Below are 18,464 nucleotides of genomic sequence, written 5' to 3'. Positions count from 1 at the left end.
TTTCAAGAAACACTTAAATTTTCTTGAGTCTATTTCAAGGCTTAAAAAAATAAATAAAGATTACCCTGTAACTGGCAAATCCAGATATTAATTTAAACACCATATGTAGGATATAAACTTCAAGAAACAAGTCAGAATTCCTTAAAAAAAGTGTATGTTATTTTAACTGTTTTATGTCAATTCCAGCTTGTGAGGGAAACTTATAGGTTTAAATATTGTGGTAATGCAGACGAAAAGAAGAAAGGTCTACAAAAATAGCATTTTGAGTGAAAGAAAATTAAAAAACATCAAGTCTGAAGAAGTGAGAATCTCAAAATGTTAGATAAGGCAGGTTTTCTTGTCTTTTTCTAGCTGGTCACTGTTTGTTTTGCTCAATACTCCTCCTGCAGTGTGTTTAACTGCTCAATATTTGTGGGCAGTTTTGTTTACTGCTGTCCAGGCTGAAAGTAGATAGTAGTTGTAAAGGTTTGGCTTTTGGTGTCTTTCTGAATCAACCCTGAATAAACATGTTGCTGTGAAAGCCTCTTCAAATGAGACAAGTCCAGTAAACCAAAAATGGTTCACATCAACATTTATGGTGTATTGAAACTGTAAAAGTCCATTGGTCCAGACCGAGTCTCCTTAATTTGGTCTGGACTGAGTCCTGTACCCTGCGCTTGGTCTATGTTTAGACTACCGTAAACCAGACGTTTCTGTTGCAGATCAAAGCTTGTAAACAAAAGCACGTGACTAAAGATTTCAGTCATTAGGAACTAGGGCGGGGCAAAGCTACGAGAGAAAGAATAATGGTTGTTCCACTCTGAGCATGGACTGTATTCAGACTAAAAATGAACCAATGCCCAGTCCAATAGGAAACCAACCAAGACCACCTCATAAGATGGGTTAGACAGCGGTTCCTGGTCCCACACCAGGATCCATTAGGGTGTATTCAGACTGAAAATGTGTTCTGGACTATTGGAGAAACGAACTCTGGTTAACTTTAAGCCAAGGGAGTCAAACTCAATCACATAATGAGCCAAAATCCAAAACACACCATGAGGCAAACAGGATAAACATTTATCAAACACTCTAAAAATAAATTTTTAAAGCTTTAAAACCATTACTTTTTTACATAATTATGAACTAGATATATAGCATTACCTGCAATAATGCTAGAGTGAATGCTGTAAGCAGAATTTGACCGCTGAAGATGCTTAAATTGATAGCTAAAAACGTTGAAGCTGATAGGCGAAAATGCTAAAGTTCATTGCTGAAATTGCTGGTATTTAGCTAAAATATTAGATAAATATCAAATTAGCCTAAAAAAACTTAAACTTAGGTTAGCCAAAACAGCTAGCATGTAGCTGAAAAATAGCTAAGCTTCAAAATAACCTAAAAAAACCCAAAAAAACCTAAATTAGCTAAAACAGCTACACTGTAAATATTAGCCTAAAAACAGCCTAAAAAACAAAAAAAAAAAAGACCTAAATTAGCCAAAACAGCTAGCATGTAGCTGAAATATTAGTTAAACTCCAAAATAGCCTAATAAATACTAGTAAATGCCAAAAAAGTCCAAAAAGCTAGCAGAATTCAATTTTTTAAAACTTTAAAACCGTAAAGTTTTAACATAATTATGAATAAAAATAGGCAGGAATGTTATTCCAGAATAAATCAACTTAAACCTTAAATAACCTTTAATATTTTACTCTCCATAAATATATATTTTGTCAAAATTAGACTAGTCAGAAATGAGCGCAAGATAATATCAGGCCATTAATAACAATAAAATAAAATGATCTGGGGGGGCCGGATCCAGCCCCCGGGTCTTTACTGTCTCTGACACATGTGCTTTAAACAAACCAAATGTGCCCAGTGGGATGGAATACACCCTTAGTTTGATGTGCATTCACATTATATTAGGTAAATGTGTATCTTTCCCTCTCACATGATTCAACACACATCTCAATAAATGATGAGTGTGAGATGGACTCCCCATCCAATGCAATGGAGACACACTGCAGACGGACCGGTGTAAATTTGACTCACTAACGTTTGACAGAAACTGATTATGTACTTCCTGATGGATTTTAGAGTTTTTTTACCAACATAATCTTGTTTGTATCTGTTGTTTTCAACCAATCAATTTTTACGAATCTGACCAAACTGCCCTAAATAAGTCAGTTTGCGTTCGCCACTTGTTTTGAAGGAATATTGAGCAAAGTGACGGGACATTTTCAACAGGTCTTGAAAGTGCTTCCCTAGATGGCGTTTTTCTCTATTGCAATAATCAGGTTACTCTTCAAGTTCTATAGCATGAACAGTGTTGATGTTGTCTGGTTCTTTTGATGGATGCTTCTGTTGCTATACTTGGACACGTTTTTGATCAAGAAAATGTCAGGTGAGGTTCATGCGAAGCCCCTGAAGTTATGGGAAAACTGAATATGAATGTTTATGTTCTTCTTCACTTCTCCTCTAATCACTTTCTTTTGTCCACCCCTCCCTCTTGCATTTGCTCGGCTTTCTCAGCAACCACTTTGCTTCCAAATGGCTGCACAGTACCCAGCGATTTTCCATCATGAACAATAGCTCCAAACAGCAGCCGCCTTAGCTTACACCGCCGCCGTGACATTTTCCCAGTGGACGGGAAACATCTAAATGCCAAGAGGACACCAAAGGGCCAAACCAGACGAGGAGTCTAGTTGGAAATGGGCTTCAGCTCAAGCTATAGGACACACTGTCCCAATGCAGGGATCTACTATCCTACAATAATTACTTTTGTAATATCTTTAATGGGGTTTTGTGGGGCCAGCTTGGTCCGGTAAGCTGTCACTCTCCTCCCTCTGTCTCCACTCAGAGACTGAGGCTGAACTAATCTTTCCTAATTTAATCAGTGAACAAGCATTTGTCTGAAGATCCCCTCTCATTAAGACATGGTTAATCGCTGCTCTTGTCTTTAAATTGCAAATCTAACTATCAATACCCTCAAGCTGATAGAAAAAAGTTTTAGCTCAGCAAAACTCGACCTAAAGGCAAAAAAACTCAAAAGTAAAAGCAGCAAAAAGGTTTTCCATAAAATTTTTGTTCATGCCTGATTTCTTGAGATTAGAAAATCCCATGACATTAAACACAACAAATTTATCAATAAGGCATTTGGACATTTTTAATATATATTTTAGGCAAAATAATGAATATAACAAGTAGTATCTATTTTTTTTTTAGTATTCATCAACTTTTTCATAATATCAGGCACATACTGGTAAGCATCAGTGTAAAGGGAGCCGGTTCCAATCATTTGAATAAAGAAATATTTGGATTCTCCCACTTTGCATGTGCAGAATGCATTTGGTAGCGTGCAGTGATTGCTTTAGTTTGTTTAAAGCAGGGAGAAAGACGGTGAATAATTCATTGAGAGAAAAAGTAAAGAGAAAGGGAGCTTCTTGGCATGCCAGGAGCTCACCAACACCTGCTGGAAACCATGATTTCCTGTGATGAGCCAGACTGTATCTGGGTGAGAAATTCAGCTTTATTCTTTGTTTTTGTATATAGTTGTTAAGACACCAGCATGTTTAAAATATAGAGTTTTTTTCTCATAATTTGTCAATATTTTCTTTTATCTTTTTCATGATTTAAATGGGAAATATAAAACTAAGTGAGAAACAATGTTTTTTTAGCTTTATAAGATGAAAAACTATTAACCAGTGCTAGGAAAACAAGAAACATGTATCAAAACATGAATTACTTGTTTTTGCTCCAGTGAAAATCCAGGGTTTGAGTTTACACAGAATCAAAGACTTAGATTTTAAGATTCTTCAATTCAATTCAATTTTGAGTTTACACATTTATACACATTTGTTTACAAATACATTAGTAATCTACTATATGATTTGAAAATGTTTGTATTAATCTGATTCAGTTTTCATACTGTTAATGCATTAGTGAAATAATGAGATTGTTAATATCATTCAGTGTTACATGGATTCTCTGAAGGAGAAGTTCTAACAAAAATGTTCAGATCATTAACATTGTAAACATTGTTCTGCTTTTCCTGGAGGGCGTTTCAGTTTGGCCACTAGGAGGCGATCGAGCTATAGCATTACACCTTATTTCAGAAGAGGAAGAAAGTATGAGGAAAAAAACAATGTTTAAGACCACAAATTGTTACTTTAAAAATATTTTCTTAGAAGAGTTTGGAAAATTCCTGCCTGTGAGTTAGTAAAGATGTTCACTGAGTCATCAATGTATGTTCAGGTCGACCGAGTGTTAGCATTAGTCGTCCTATGGGAAATTCCACTAAACGTTAGCATCAAGCTAGCGGACTTTATCTTTATGTACTAAATTGATTCATATTTTTATGAATTGATTATTGATCTATTAAGCTTAAATCGATTCAAATAAATTAATCAATTTAATTAAGCCAGCCCTACTATCCAGCTTTTAAGGAGCTTACATAAAATGTTTGTCTCTTATTAATTGAAAAAAAAAGAGAAAATCAAGCAGTTAAATATAAACATAGGGTATTTTTTGAATATCATTTTGCCTATATACTAATAAAGGATGACTTTGTTGTCCACTAAAAGGGTAATAATGAAATATGTTAAATGTGAAGATATTAACCACTTTATAGAGAGATGGACAAAGTTTGATCTCTTTTGGGATTTTATTGTCAATCGAAGGGAAATTTTCAAAAATTTGTGATCGCAGCCATTTTAGCTAGTTAAGACATCACTGATTCTAGCCTTTCCAAAACCTTTTTCCTTCTCAGGGTCCTTTAGTACCCCATTAACTCATTACCTTTTTCTGCTTTTGTGAGACAGACTGCAACAGGAAGAATCGATAGCAAACAAATAAGGTTGAACTTCCAAAACCAAACAAAATACAAAAGGGAAAATTGTAGCCCCTCAACTTTCATTTCCTTTGTTACATGTAGCGAGTTAAGCTACGTTAAAGTTAAAGTTAAAGTCCCACTATTTGTCACACACCTTAGTGTGTGAAATTTTTTCTCCGCATTTGACCCATCCCCTGGGGGAGCGGTGAGCTGCAGACACAGCCGCGCTCGGGAACCATTTGGTGGTTTAACCACACTTTCAGTGAAGAAGCTATGTAAATTTGGGTTTCAGGCTTCCGGATTATCTATCGTTCAAGCATAGCTACACACATTATTAAGACAATTTTCTGACTCTACAGAGCCATGACTAAACCAGGGCGACCAATCAAGGATTGGGCTTTGGTATTGACATGTGGATGGCCCTTTTCTCTCACCATAGCGTCAACAATTTGAAATTGAACATGGAAGAGAAGTTACAATTTGTTAATAATTTATGACAAAATTGGCAAGACTTGCCACACTTTGACATTTCGCATCAAGTTTCTTCCAACTGCTGGTGGCGAACATGAGCTAGTGAATGCTAGAAATAGAAGAAGTCCCTCCCTGCTCGTCCAGTGTGAACATCATGGGCTAAAAGTGCATTAAAAAACTATCGCATTCCAGAATGCTTCAGTAAAAGGAAAATAAAGCAAATATTAATCTTTGATGTTCAAAGGTAGATCAGTGTGTGCAAAGCTTTTATGGTTTACATGCTTTTGTCATTTTAAAAACTTACTGTTAAATGAAAAAAGGTGAATGTTTTTTACTTGTGTTGTTCTGAAGTTATGTTAAGGATATGTTGTGTGTTTCAGATGTTTTCGGCTGATTTGTCCGAACACGTTTCTTAGACTTCATCTATCCGATTTCAGGCCATAGAGTTTCACTGAAGCAGAACAATGTGCGTGTGTGAGCATGTGTGCGTCGACACGTTCGCGTTTTGGGATAAATGTGTGTACTTTCGCTCCATACCCATCTTCTTTTGCTCTCTCTTTCAAACATCTCTCCTCGCTTTTAGTGATGGTGGTAGTGGAGCGAGAGGAGGAGGGAGGGAGGGAGGAAGGAAGGAGATTGTGGGAGCTGAGAGGTAAGAAGGGGGTGCAGATGGTGTCGGTCGGAGAGGGAAAAAGAGAGCGAAGGAGAGCTATTGGCGAGCGGCGGGCCTTTTTGGCTGGATCGGCCGGTGGGAGGGCCCATTGTGATGCAACGTTGCATAAATAATGCCACGGGGCTTCTAAATGCTCTGTTGCCATGGGGACCTTTGTGCCTCAGTGAACAGCGAGTGTATGTGTGTGTGCTTCATGGCCCCCGAGGAAGGAAAAAAGAGAAAGAGACACAGACATAGAGACAAAACAGGGAGTGGAGGGGAAAGCGGAGTTGCAGTCAGCTCAAGTGACACTTGTGGTCTCTCTGTCTCTCAATGTCCTTCTGTGTCTTTCTTCTCGCATCTCCATTTCTGGCTGAGTCTTGACCTAAGACGGATGAGTGCTTGGAAAACAGAGGAGCCTCGCTGTTGCTTTTTCATTCGAAATATGCGGGACACCCTTTGATTCTATGTCTTTTCTTTTTGTGAAGCATGGTCCATGTGAAGGTACGTCTCTACTTTTCATATTTGGAGTCCTTCTTTTCGACTTCACTGCAGGAATCCCTTCTGAATTCCATCATTCTCCTTCTGCAGTAACAGGTGTCTGCCCGTTAGCCATGAATCGGAGGGAGGGAAGCTCAGAGGGGAAGAGGGGGGGAGAAGAAAAAAAAAGAGGGGGGCTTTTGTTTTGCAGCATTGAGAAAAAAAGAAAAAAAAACTTGCATCTGAATTCTCACGGCTCGGCATCAAGCTAGTTAGTCAGTATTTGCTCACAGCTAAACATGCACGCAGACAAACAAATAAACCCAACGCTGCTGCCTTCATCTCCTGCAGAGAAGCTGCCTTGAAGTAGGTTTCTTCTTTCTTGGTCTTTACACCAACTGATTGGGGAGTTTAGATTGATTTGGCTGCTTAAAAAGTCGGATGTCTCAGGAGAGAGCATGCATGCAGCGGCTTTTTAGATGTAGATTTAAAAGAAAAAACAACTTCAGAGTGCAGTACGTTAGTAAAATAGTAACAAAAAATTGATACGAATCAGAGAACTTCTACAGGATTCACCAACAAAAGTTCATTTTGGATGCTATATGCAAAGAGGTTGCCTCTTTTTCCTCCTAAATTTAAATTTACATCATTCTGTTTATTAACCCCTTGACGCCTGTTGTTGCACAAATGCACCAAACCACTTTGGCTCCAAAATTACTCAAATTCAATATCTAGATGAAAGCAAAAAAAAAAGATTTTTAGATGCTTTGATTATGATCCATAAACACCATTCTGAATCGTTTAATGAATTCTTAATAATCGAAAAATTGTATAGGATTTAAGTTTAAGTAACAAGCAGAGCTCAACATGAAGCATTTTTCACTTGAACATGAACACAAACATGGCTGACCTTCCAGATCTGGTCATCTGACCAGCCCCGACTTTGCTTAAAGTGACCGTTTGGAGACATTTTGGCTTACATTTAATCAATTGGATAAAAGTCACACAGTGTGTAAGTTATGTTACATCAAAGTTAAATATGTAGTGAACACAACACATTTTTAAAATCATAATGTGTGGCTAACCAGACACTATTTATTTTGTTTAATGTGAGTTAAAGAGCATTTCATTAAAGCTGGTCTAATAATAAAATGTAACATTATCTTTTTTAAGGTTGTTGAGTTCATAGAACATTTCCCCCTTTTGATTCTGTGAACGGTTTTTAATAATGAACAAAATATTTTTTATGACAGAAGTTTCATGTTCCTAATCAAAGATAAACACGTATATGATCTTGTCTTTTTTTAAATATGCACTTTGGTGGAAAAAGTGAGTAATATTGGTCTATTGTCTTATAGTAAAGAGAAACATTTCTAAAAACAATGCAGATCTGGGATGCTTTGATAATTGTTGCATAATCAAATTGTTTCCTAATCGAATTGTTGGATTGTAATGAAATTGTGAGGTGCCTCAAGATTCCCACCTTTATTTTTTAATAGTTGTAACTAAATTCAGGCATCAAAGGGTTAAACCCATTTAACTTCCAACACATTTTCCCTCCTAAGTCATCACATATTGATGTTTGGCTAAGGACGTAGACCATTTGCTTAGCTTTGTCATAGTAGTGTGTAACAGTAAGAGCAAAGCTAATAACAACAACATCTTGGCTTTTAATATTTTGTACATATATATATATATATATATTTTAAAATCACAAATGTTCTTTTCTGAGTTTGCAGTGGCTTCTCTGTTAGTTCCAACAAACCTGTCTGTGTTTCAGTGGACATGGACTGCACATTGAAGACACTTTTTTTTTGTATTTTGCTCCTCGTCAAGGATGTTTTGGAGCTATTACAAAGTTATAATTGAAGTCTTTTTACAAAGCCGTGTGATTGTTAACGTTGATTAACAGCAGAGTTGTACGCACACATGCTCACTGCAGACATACAAACACATTCTTGCATTTCTAATTATCGATGCGCGTTTTCACAGCTCTGAGGGCGCCTCGCGTGTTTGCCAGTTAAGGGTTTTGAGGTCAAAACTGTGCCAAATTCCAATGAAATTTGCTAATTAATTTGGAAGTTATTACATTAATAAGTCATTTTAATCAAATAGTGTTATAATAGCAGGAAGCCTTAGGGAGCAGCAGCAATGAGTCTTTTAAAGACCAGTACTTCATTTGTAAAAATGTAAATAATTTGCTTGACAATCCATAATCAGTTAATTTGATTGGTGAAAATCCAGAAACGGTCTATTTATTTAGCAGGATTTTACGTTTATTTTTTGCATAAACAATGTGGATTTGAGAGTTGAATTAAAAATTCAGCTTTTTTATGATGTGTGTGAACTATGAGAGTATAAAAAAGCCTGGTGCAGTTACTCTAACATGTCAAAAAGTTTAATTAAATCACTTTAGTTGTGGGTTTTTTGTCTCACATGTGTGGTTACGGTGGTTAAAAAAACAAACCCATGGCTTCTTTGATCACAGAAGTGTAAAGAGTTTTCTTGGACAGAGGGCTTGAAGATCACGCACCGGAGCTGTGTTTCTGGCCTTAACACACTCAGATGTGTTTGCTCAAAGCAACTAAAAAAAGTTCTATTGTTTTTTATGTATTTATGAATTATCTGAAGGTCTTTTGCACACATAGTTGAGTTACAACTCTTCCTAACTAATAAAACACTAAGCCTTTGGTGGTTGATCCTCTTACACTTAATCCTGAATCAATCAACCGTTAATTTCACAAACCGTCCCAAGTGTTGATGATATATATTTTCTAATGTGACATGGAATTCTTTATATTGCTCATTCAGATTTTTAATTTAATTTTATGGGGCAACTGTGGTGCAGAGGTAGAGCGGTCAGCCTCTGATCAGAAGGCCGCTGGTTCAGTGTCCCTCACCCGCTATGTGTCAAAATGCTTTAGGCAAGACACTGAATTGCATGTTTCTCCTGGTGGTTCTAGGTTGGTGCTAGTGTGAAGCTATGTTAACACCGCCCTTGGAAAAATTGATCATCATGTCAAATTGATTACGAAGTGCGTGTGGGTAGATTGGCTCTTACTGTGTAGTTTTTGTTATTAGTGCATAAAAATAATATTTTTAAGTGAAAAAATAGTAGAAGTTGGCTACTTTGAAGTTGAATAAAGTGTCTTTAGTTCATAATTCTTAGCTTGACTTGTATATCCTTGTTTTATACATTCTGCACTGTAACCTCACAAAGATTTGTGCACTTTTAGTGTATATTTTTTAAATGATTAATATATAAATAAAGCACTTTATACTGAAAATACTGAATATGTTGTCAACTTCAAGTTGAATTTAAAGTGACTTTATTGCATAAAAGGTAGATCTATTGGAGCCTTTTATCTCAAAAGTAGCTCTTATGTCAAAAATGTATGGGCACCCCTAGTCAATATAAAGAACAAAGACGTAAACCAGAGTTTCAGGCGTCCATGTTCAAAAATATTTGTTTACCTGTCACTATGCAAGTTTTAAGGTTGTTTTTGGTCTCTGCATACAAAACAAGCATCCACAGAACATGTGTTAAAAGTAAAATTGTTAATGGCATAGACTTGTAGTGCTTTATTACCTTTACCAAATTACTTTAAAGTCACAGTCCCATTCAGCTATGCATACATTCACACATTGATGGCGGGTCCACTACTAAGCTCTGGGGCCAACCAATGACCACCTAGAGTGTTAGAATGTGTTAGCTCATGGGTAAACGGGACTGTTAATGTAAATGGCTTTGGGCCTTCTAAGAAGGGAGTAAAGTGCTATACACTGTGAGTATACTCCATTAACAATTTTTTTTTTCATTTATTTGTTTAATTTATTGATTTTATTTATTTCTATTTTGGAGATACAAATTAAAATGAATCTGTTTCATCTACTTCATCTGTCAAATCTTCATATATACTCGTATGAACTCCAAAGTATGTCTGTCTTTTCTGAACCGGATTATAAATGCCATTCTTTTTTAAAAAAAATCATTTTGTATTTGGTAGGGTTTTTTGGCACGAAATAAAAACAAAATAAATTATGTTTAATCAGCCTTAATGATCGTCAGCATCATGTGAAAACACTATAATCACTTGTTGGTTTGGTTTTGTGCTTCAGCTAATTAGTAGTTATTCATCACACACAATAATTAAGCATAAAAAACAGAGGTCTTTTTCTGCTGCAGCTCAAAGGGAACAGAATTTGTTTCTGAGAAGAATACAGAAGTAATTCAATAGAACTACTCTATAAACAATGTCTGTCACAATTTTCCCCGTAGACCTAAACCAGGGTTGCCCACACTTTTTTGCTCAATGATACACTTTAAAATGTTCATATTCACGCCCTTAAATGCAACGACTAATGTTGGAGTATAAGGGCGACCATAAAATATGAAAAATTAACAAATATTGGATTAAAGTTGCAGAATTATGAGAAGGTAGTACATTTTATGCAAATAAAGTTGTGAATTTATTCTGTACAAGGAAAACCTTGTTAATCATTTTAAACGTCATATTTAGCTTTTAAAATACTTCAACAAAGACAATTGAAGTTATCTTTTGAATTTATGTACAATTTGGAGGAATTGAATGGAAATCACACAGTTAAAAAATCTGTTAAAAAAATCGGTTTAAACCACATTAAAACACCTTACAGAAGTGAATTTGGGACAAAACCCAACATCTCCGTTTAAAAAAAAAAACCCCACTTTCTCTTGATAGGACCCTATCGTGAGAGGGGCAAAAAATTTCATGAATCCTAAGGGATTTTTTTTTGTAAAAGTTTTTAAAATCCAGGGCACTAGATAGTCCCGCACTATATCGTTTTTTAATAGTTGGGGGATGGGGAGGAAATTCGGACACAGCCCACACCTGTTAGCAGAGTTAAGCTCTTGTGCCGAGTTCAGTGCTGCGAAGCGATGTGCACGCGGAGTGCACATGGAATCCGCTTCATCTTCAGTTTACAACAGACATGTATTTTTTCGTGACGGTCGACAGGCGCTTCTACTCTGTTGTAGTTATTTACAGCTTAATGTGATATTGCCCATCTTGACGTCTCGGCAACTACTCTCTGTCTTTCTCTTGTTGATTGTGTTTTTAGACACCCAAAACCACATCCCCCGCTCCATAGTCTGCCCACTACATTGATCTGTGTGTGTGTGTGTCTGGTTGTTTTTCATGTGTTGTGCGTTGTTTGTATGTTTATTTTCATCTCTTTTTAGATATAAAAATATGATCGCATTTGTCAATAGCCGTATTTTATTGTGAAAAATTGTTTATATTTTAAAAATTTACTGGATTTTCTCGTGTGCCTTGGCGTAACTTCCTGTCAGGACTGACGCGGATTGCTTGCATAAAAAAATAGACCAGACACCAAAATGGTTGGTGCATGGCGCAACCCGGCCGTGGAGGACCGCAGCACTTTGCGTCTGGTGTAAACTACACAATGGGTTAGCTGAATGGAAGCGGCCTCTGTTCCGCGTCGGTTCACAGCGCTTCCGCATGCGGTTTGAACCCGGCGTTCGTTTGTGGAACCACACATGTGTACGCGTTAGTGGGTGTGTCAGTCAAGTGACGTACTTCGCAAGGAGGATGATGAATGGCTGATAGCTATTTTTATCTATTTACCCATAATCCCTTTGCATTCTACGTATAGTGCACCCCTGCCCCAAAAATATCTTATGGGGCATTTCAGCTCCACACAGATCTGCACATTTCAAAGATAAAAGGAGAAAATCAAGTTTACAGAGGAATACATTTTTATGATCAAGATTTTTTCTTTTAGCATAAATAAAATATGATAGTACACTTGATGTTTTTTTTTGTTTTTTTTTTTACACTTTTTTTTTACACTTTTGTGACTAAACGTGGCTCTTTATAAGATTTTTCTGGCACCTTAAAAGCATCTCCCACCACAGATTGCTATGTCTACTTCCCAGCAATTACAAACAGGTCGGCGTCTGCGAAGCCAAAGCGATGTTCAGAACAACTGTAAATGTGACAGTAAATAAATTGACACATGTTGTGACACATTCTCTCCTCTCCGCAGGAGCTGCAGTTTGAACGTCTGACCAGGGAGCTGGAAGCCGAACGACAGATTGTTGCCAGTCAGCTGGAGAGATGCAAGCTTGGCTCTGAGACTGGAAGCATGACCAGCATCAGGTGTGTGTGTGACTGTGTGTGTGTGTTATTTCAACACCTGTCAGATCCTTTTTTTGTACATTTTTCCCATGCTTGTCAGCTGCGGTCTTGCAGGTGACTGGCTTTACAACAGGTCGCATTAGAGTCAGGCTCCTTGATGTGAGCTAAAAATCACAGTTCAAAAACTGGCTTGTTTTGCTCTTGAACTCGGCAGGCGGTGTTCCAGCAGTCATGTGGTGCATCAGATCCCCTTCAGTCCTTTGCTGCAGTAGTGGCTCGACTGAGCTGCAGTTTGCCCTCCGCCTGTTGGGGTGGAGTTTGCCTATATTGATTCTCAAGGCTGGGTCACACAGCCACTACGCACAATTTGCACATATGAGATGTATGAAAATTGGTCATTGGTGAATATATGGGAAAAGTTGTGAAATTTTTACAAATGTATCACGGATTAACCATGTTAAAACCACGTAAGAATTACGATTAAATCACAGGAAGAACACGTAAACCCACGCTTCAGCAATATTATGAACCCAAAGGACATTGAGCAGGTTTAGAAAATAAAAGGATGGATGTTTTAGGTTTTGTGTTGGACAACACATCCTCACCTTGGATCATTTTCTCTGTCTCCATTTAAAGCTGTTGTATTCTATCAAAATCAAACAGTCATATGTTTAGCAGTCAAAAGAGCCTATTTGGGTGTTTACAGGCCTCTCTTTTTTTCGTACCAAGGAGAAGAAAGCTGCATCTATCATATTAGGAACTTCTGATTAGGTTTGGTCCTGAGCTTCATCTCAGCTGTTAGCCCAAAGACCACAATCTCCACATTCCACACCAGCCCAAATGTGAAAGCAGCACTCCTGGCACTGTGCTGGTAATGTACTTAGCCAGTCCCCCAGGACATTGTAACGCGATTAAAGACCCAGTCACATTCTCTGTTTCACCCCCTCCACCACGAACGCACATAAACAGATGCACACAATCCATCATCTTTTCTCTTCTTTGATTCTGTTAAGCGAGCGGGGATTCTGTCTGTCTCAAACTAATTACTCATCTGCTTCTTTTCTAATTGTCATTTCAATTTGAGGGGTGGACCAACAAAGAGCAGGAAGACGGGCTAAAACGGATTCATTCAGCAGTCTAATTAACCGCTGCATGCATTTAGCTCTTCAGTGCTGCCACAGGGCCGCATTGAACAGAGGAGGGGGCTGATTTAAAATAGCAGCAACACGGTATGGAAGGCGTTTGGGTTCCAAAAAAGCACTTCTTCCACTTCATCATCCAGCTGCCCATGAACTGAGTAAATGCTGCTAACTCGATTAGATGTGATTATTATTTAGTTAGCCATTAAACATCCTGTGGCTTTGCACTATGGCTTTTTTTTCTTTTCTGGAGGCTGACCTCCTTATTTTTTTATTTTTTACTTACTGTATTTTTGCACTATAAGACACACTTAAAAGCCTTATTTTTGATCAAAAACCACAGCGAAATCTGGAGCGCCTTATATGGATCTGAGTGTTATTGTGAATGTGCTAAGACAATTCATGTATAGCGGTGTCAGACTGTTTTTTCTTATGAGTTATGAAGGAAGTTGGAAGTTAGTGTAGTCAGGGTAACATTTGTTTTAGCTGTATCAGTCTGGTTTGTTATGTGTTGCAAACATGTTTGAGTGTTATTCTGAATATGCTAATGTGGCTAACGTAGAGATGTCTGACTGTGTTTTTTTCTTACATGTTACTAACAAGGTCAGGCGTTGGAATAGTCAAAGTTACGTTTGTTTTAGTGGTATTAAACTGTTTTTTATGCCAAACGAGGTTGAGATATATGGTGAATATGCTAGCGTGTAGCTGTGCCAGACTATGTTTTTTCTTTATTGTTACTAACAAGATTGGGAGTTAGCATAGTGACCGTTACGTTTGTTTTAGCAGTATCAATCTGTTTTTTATGTGTAACAAACATGGTTGAATGTTATTCTGAATATGCTAATGCGGCTAACGTGTAGCAGTGTTACACTGTGTTTCTTCTTACGTGTTACAAACAAGGTCAGGAGTTAGTGTAGTCACAGTTATGTTTGTTTAAGCGGTATCAAACTGTATTTTGTTATGTGTGTCAAACTAGGTTGAGTCTTGTTGTAAATATGCTAATGTGGCTAATGTGTAGCTGTGTCAGACTATGTTTTTTCTTTTGTGTTACTAGCAAGGTTGGAAGGTAGTGTAGTCACATTTACGTTTGTTTTAGCGGTTTCAAACTGTTTTTTTATTTGTAGCAAACAAGGTTTAATGTTATTCTGACTATGCTAACGTGTCTAACGTGTAATGGTGTCAAACTGTATTTTTCTTATGTGTTACTATGAAGGTCAGAAGTTAGCGTAGTCAGAGTTATGTTTGTTTTAGCTGTATAAAGCTGTTTTTTATTATGTGTGTCAAACTAGGTTGAATGTTATTGTGAATATGCTAGCGTCACTAATGTGAAGCAGTGTCAGATTCTGTTTTGTCTTATGTTACTAACAAGGTCATGACATAGCGTACAGTTATGTTTGTTTTTACAGTATCAGTCTTCTTTTTTTTGATGTGTTCCAAACAAAGTTGAGAGTTATAGGTATTGTGAATATGCTTAAAAGCTAGCCCTGCTAACATGGCTAACATGCTACATGACAGTGCGCCCTATAGGACAATATAGGAAATGCAAGGCTTTCTAAAAATATAAAGATGTTTAAAACAAAATGGTGTGCCAGAAGTTCATATTACGGTTGACAAACTTTTAAGTAAAAAAGGAATTACCCATTTTAAAAAACCACCAGCATCTCTTCTACTTCACCCTTACTTACCGTTACGTGTTGCTTAGGTGGTTGCTACGACCCGTTGCCTGCAGTCCATTTTTTGGTCAATTTTTTGCCTGCAGACAACAGTAATCTACCGTATGCTCCATAGGTTTTGTACAGTTACTGGTAGATTTAGAGTTGAGAGTACATCTTTTTTGGAATGCAGGCCATTCATGAAGAAGTGACACAGCACAATTGTAAACAGCACTCTCTGTCATCTCTGACTACCAGCAGAACATCCCTCTTGCTGTTTGTGTGTCTTTTGAATAACACCAAAGGCTTTCTTTTTTTTCCTTCCTTTTCATGAGGTTTAAAATTACAGGGCAGCTATTGTTGCTTAATTATAACTTAAGAGTTGGTAAGGTTTGACGCTTGAAAGTGATGGCTGGTCAACATGTAGTTTTATTGTCACCCTTACACAGCGTTACACAACACAAGGATAACAAGAGGGAGAAATCCAAACATACAATATGTAATGACAGTACAACACAATTCACAGCGGTGCATAGTTTCTAGGCATGTCTGGTAACTATCTGAATAGGTTAACTGAAATGCCTTAATTTATTTGTTTTTTGGGGCGGGAGGGGTTATGAACATGTATTTAAAGGTATACAAAAATTTTACAAATTTTTTTAACGCAATTTTATAGATTTTCTAAAAAATCCTCATGAGTCTTTTAAATTTTGTGTTAATGCGTATATTATGTAATACAGGCCTAATATAATGCGATATGACTACACAGTGGTGTAGTGGTTAGCACTCACCTCACTGTGAGAAGATGCCGGTTTGAATCTCGGATGGATTTTCTTTCTTTGTAGAGTTAGCATGTACTCATGCATAGATGGGTTTTCTTAAAGCACTTACACCAATCTAAAAAAAAAAAAAAACATTACACAAGTGATGAATCCGAGTTGTCACTAGATGTGAATGATTTTATGTGTCTGTGTTGCCATCTGGGGTGTACTCCACCTTTGCCCAACAGCAGTTGAGATAGGCTCCAGCATCCCTATGACCCTTATAAAATGAAATCGAGCTTGAATAATAGGTAGATGATTACATGAAATGTAACATTAGTTTCAAATTAAGGGTGAAGAGTTATTATAGGAGGGTTTTGGATCTAGTTTGACAGTTTTTTTAATATATCCACTTGTGCCAGAACCGCATTAAACAATCATTGAAAAGTTTTTTTTTTTTTGTTTTTTTTTCGTACATATTAATGAGATCCTACGTCAGATTGAAAAAAATGAACAGAAAAACCTCCTTGTCTTCTATTAGCAAGTTTAATGATTACATCATCATCATTATGCTTCTGAAGGAGACCCACATATCCAGGTAATTTTGAAAATAGAAACCAAATAACTCCAAGAATAGAACCTTGTGGGACTCCTGTAGGTCAAGTGATAAAAGAATGCCACACAAATTCAACCTCTTAATTTATATGACTAATGCTAACTATAATTAGCTTTTTTCATGCAATAAATATTTTTTGTTCAATCTATTTTTTTTTTTTTTTTTTTTAGGTCCTTCATTATCCAAATGTCAACAACTGATACCCCTCCCCCTTTCTCAAAAACGTAATAAATCAAACATTAAAGACATAATTTTGAAATAATTGAGATTTTAGTTCATTAGCAACACATGTCAATTATTTGTTTGTGATTTGTGTGTTTTTTTTTTTTTGTTTTTTTTACCAATTTGTCAGAAATGTTCATTTTTGAAGCAATATCAGCTTCAGTTTCCATTTCCAGATGAATCAGAGATCATAGAAGGAGGCGCAGGAGACACAACATGATGTGACTGACTGATGCTTGATATAAAAAAGTCCAAAAGGAAAAGAATAAAGACACTTTTTTAGTGAAAAGATGAAAAATGTGGATCTCCTGTGTGTCACAAAATATATTCAAACTTTAAACTTTCATCTTTGGTCCTTGATCTGTGACTTATAACTACACCAGTCGCAGTTTCTCCATATGGGCTTTTTATCTTTAGTCTTGTTGTTTTGCCTTCAATCTTATTTTAAACATTTGATGTTGGGATGTGTTTGTTAAGTGATAGACAATCTTCTGAAGTCCCACTCAAACTATATTTTTTTCTTTTGTAAAATCATTCCCAGTGGTCTTTTAATTATAATTATTCTGTTTTTTAGCCAAAATAATAAAGCCTGTTTTGTTTTTTTAAGACATATTTTCTGCAGCTCATTAGAAAAAGGTTGGGGGTGGAGCTGTTGGGTCAGAAGTTAGCTCTAATGTTGCCCCATCAAGCCTTTGTTTACACTCTCATGCTAGTTTGCAGCTTCTCTCAACCCTAAGCTAAAATCGTAGCGAAACAACGGCACACAATATTAAAGCTATCCAGCCATACAGTTTTGATCCAGATACGAGCTCCGATAAGGAGTATTAAGACACGTATAGATCTGTTTATCTGCAAGTGGATGCTTAAGAATTGGAGCACAAAAGATGGCCTTTGTCTCGCCCATTTTAGTAACTGTGTCATTCGTCTGACCGTTTTTCAAGCATCCAATTTTCGTCTGCTCCTGATCCAGTGCGATTTATATTAAGAAATACTCACAAAATCAGTATTTTTTGTAATTATTATTTTATAAAGACCCTTTATTATGAGAAAAATACTACAAGAACACGTTCAAACACAAAAAAGATGATTTTCATTGGAGTGGGTCTTTAAAAAGCTGCTTTTAAGGTTCTGAGATTTTCAAGGCTTTTAATTCACAAAAGACTTCAAGAGAATGTCAATGTTTCATGATCTGGATCTGCACAGGGTATGTCTTTTTAACAAATTTAAAAATGTCTTTTTTTTATATTTCACATACAATTTTCTGTATTATTTTGTTATTAAAATGAAAACTTCATCTTTAATCCTTCCATTCTTTAAAAAAAAAAACAATAAAAATGTACTTAAAAAAATCAATAAGATTAATAATCTCATTAAAATTAATAAAACCTATAATATAAGTTATTAATAAAATACAAAATGGCAGTAGATACATTGTTATTTAGTTGATTATCATTAGTCTTTTTTTCTGAAATTTAAGCACTTCATACATTTTGTTTTCTTTATCCTAATGACTGAGAGTAAAAAAAA

General features: G+C 36.4%; 1 protein-coding gene across 9 annotated transcripts in view; it reads left to right on the top strand.

Moving 5' to 3' along the window:
* ctnnd2b (catenin (cadherin-associated protein), delta 2b) overlaps nt 1–18,464 on the top strand; it is a 181,650-nt gene that overhangs the window by 55,116 nt on the left and 108,070 nt on the right. For 8 of the 9 annotated variants that reach the window (XM_036216505.1, XM_036216498.1, XM_036216503.1 and 5 more), the window contains exon 3: nt 12,456–12,568. In XM_036216505.1, coding sequence (XP_036072398.1) covers nt 12,456–12,568 — 113 coding nt within the window. Of the gene's footprint in view, nt 1–5,875; nt 6,432–12,455; nt 12,569–18,464 lie in introns of those variants that run through there. The other variant, XM_036216504.1, reaches the window with a different exon arrangement.

This window comes from Oryzias melastigma, linkage group LG17, assembly GCF_002922805.2.
Source record: "Oryzias melastigma strain HK-1 linkage group LG17, ASM292280v2, whole genome shotgun sequence".
NCBI classification, from domain to species: Eukaryota; Metazoa; Chordata; class Actinopteri; order Beloniformes; family Adrianichthyidae; genus Oryzias; species Oryzias melastigma.
The sequence above is the reverse complement of the archived record's forward strand: the minus strand, read 5'-3'. Positions and strand labels throughout refer to the sequence as shown.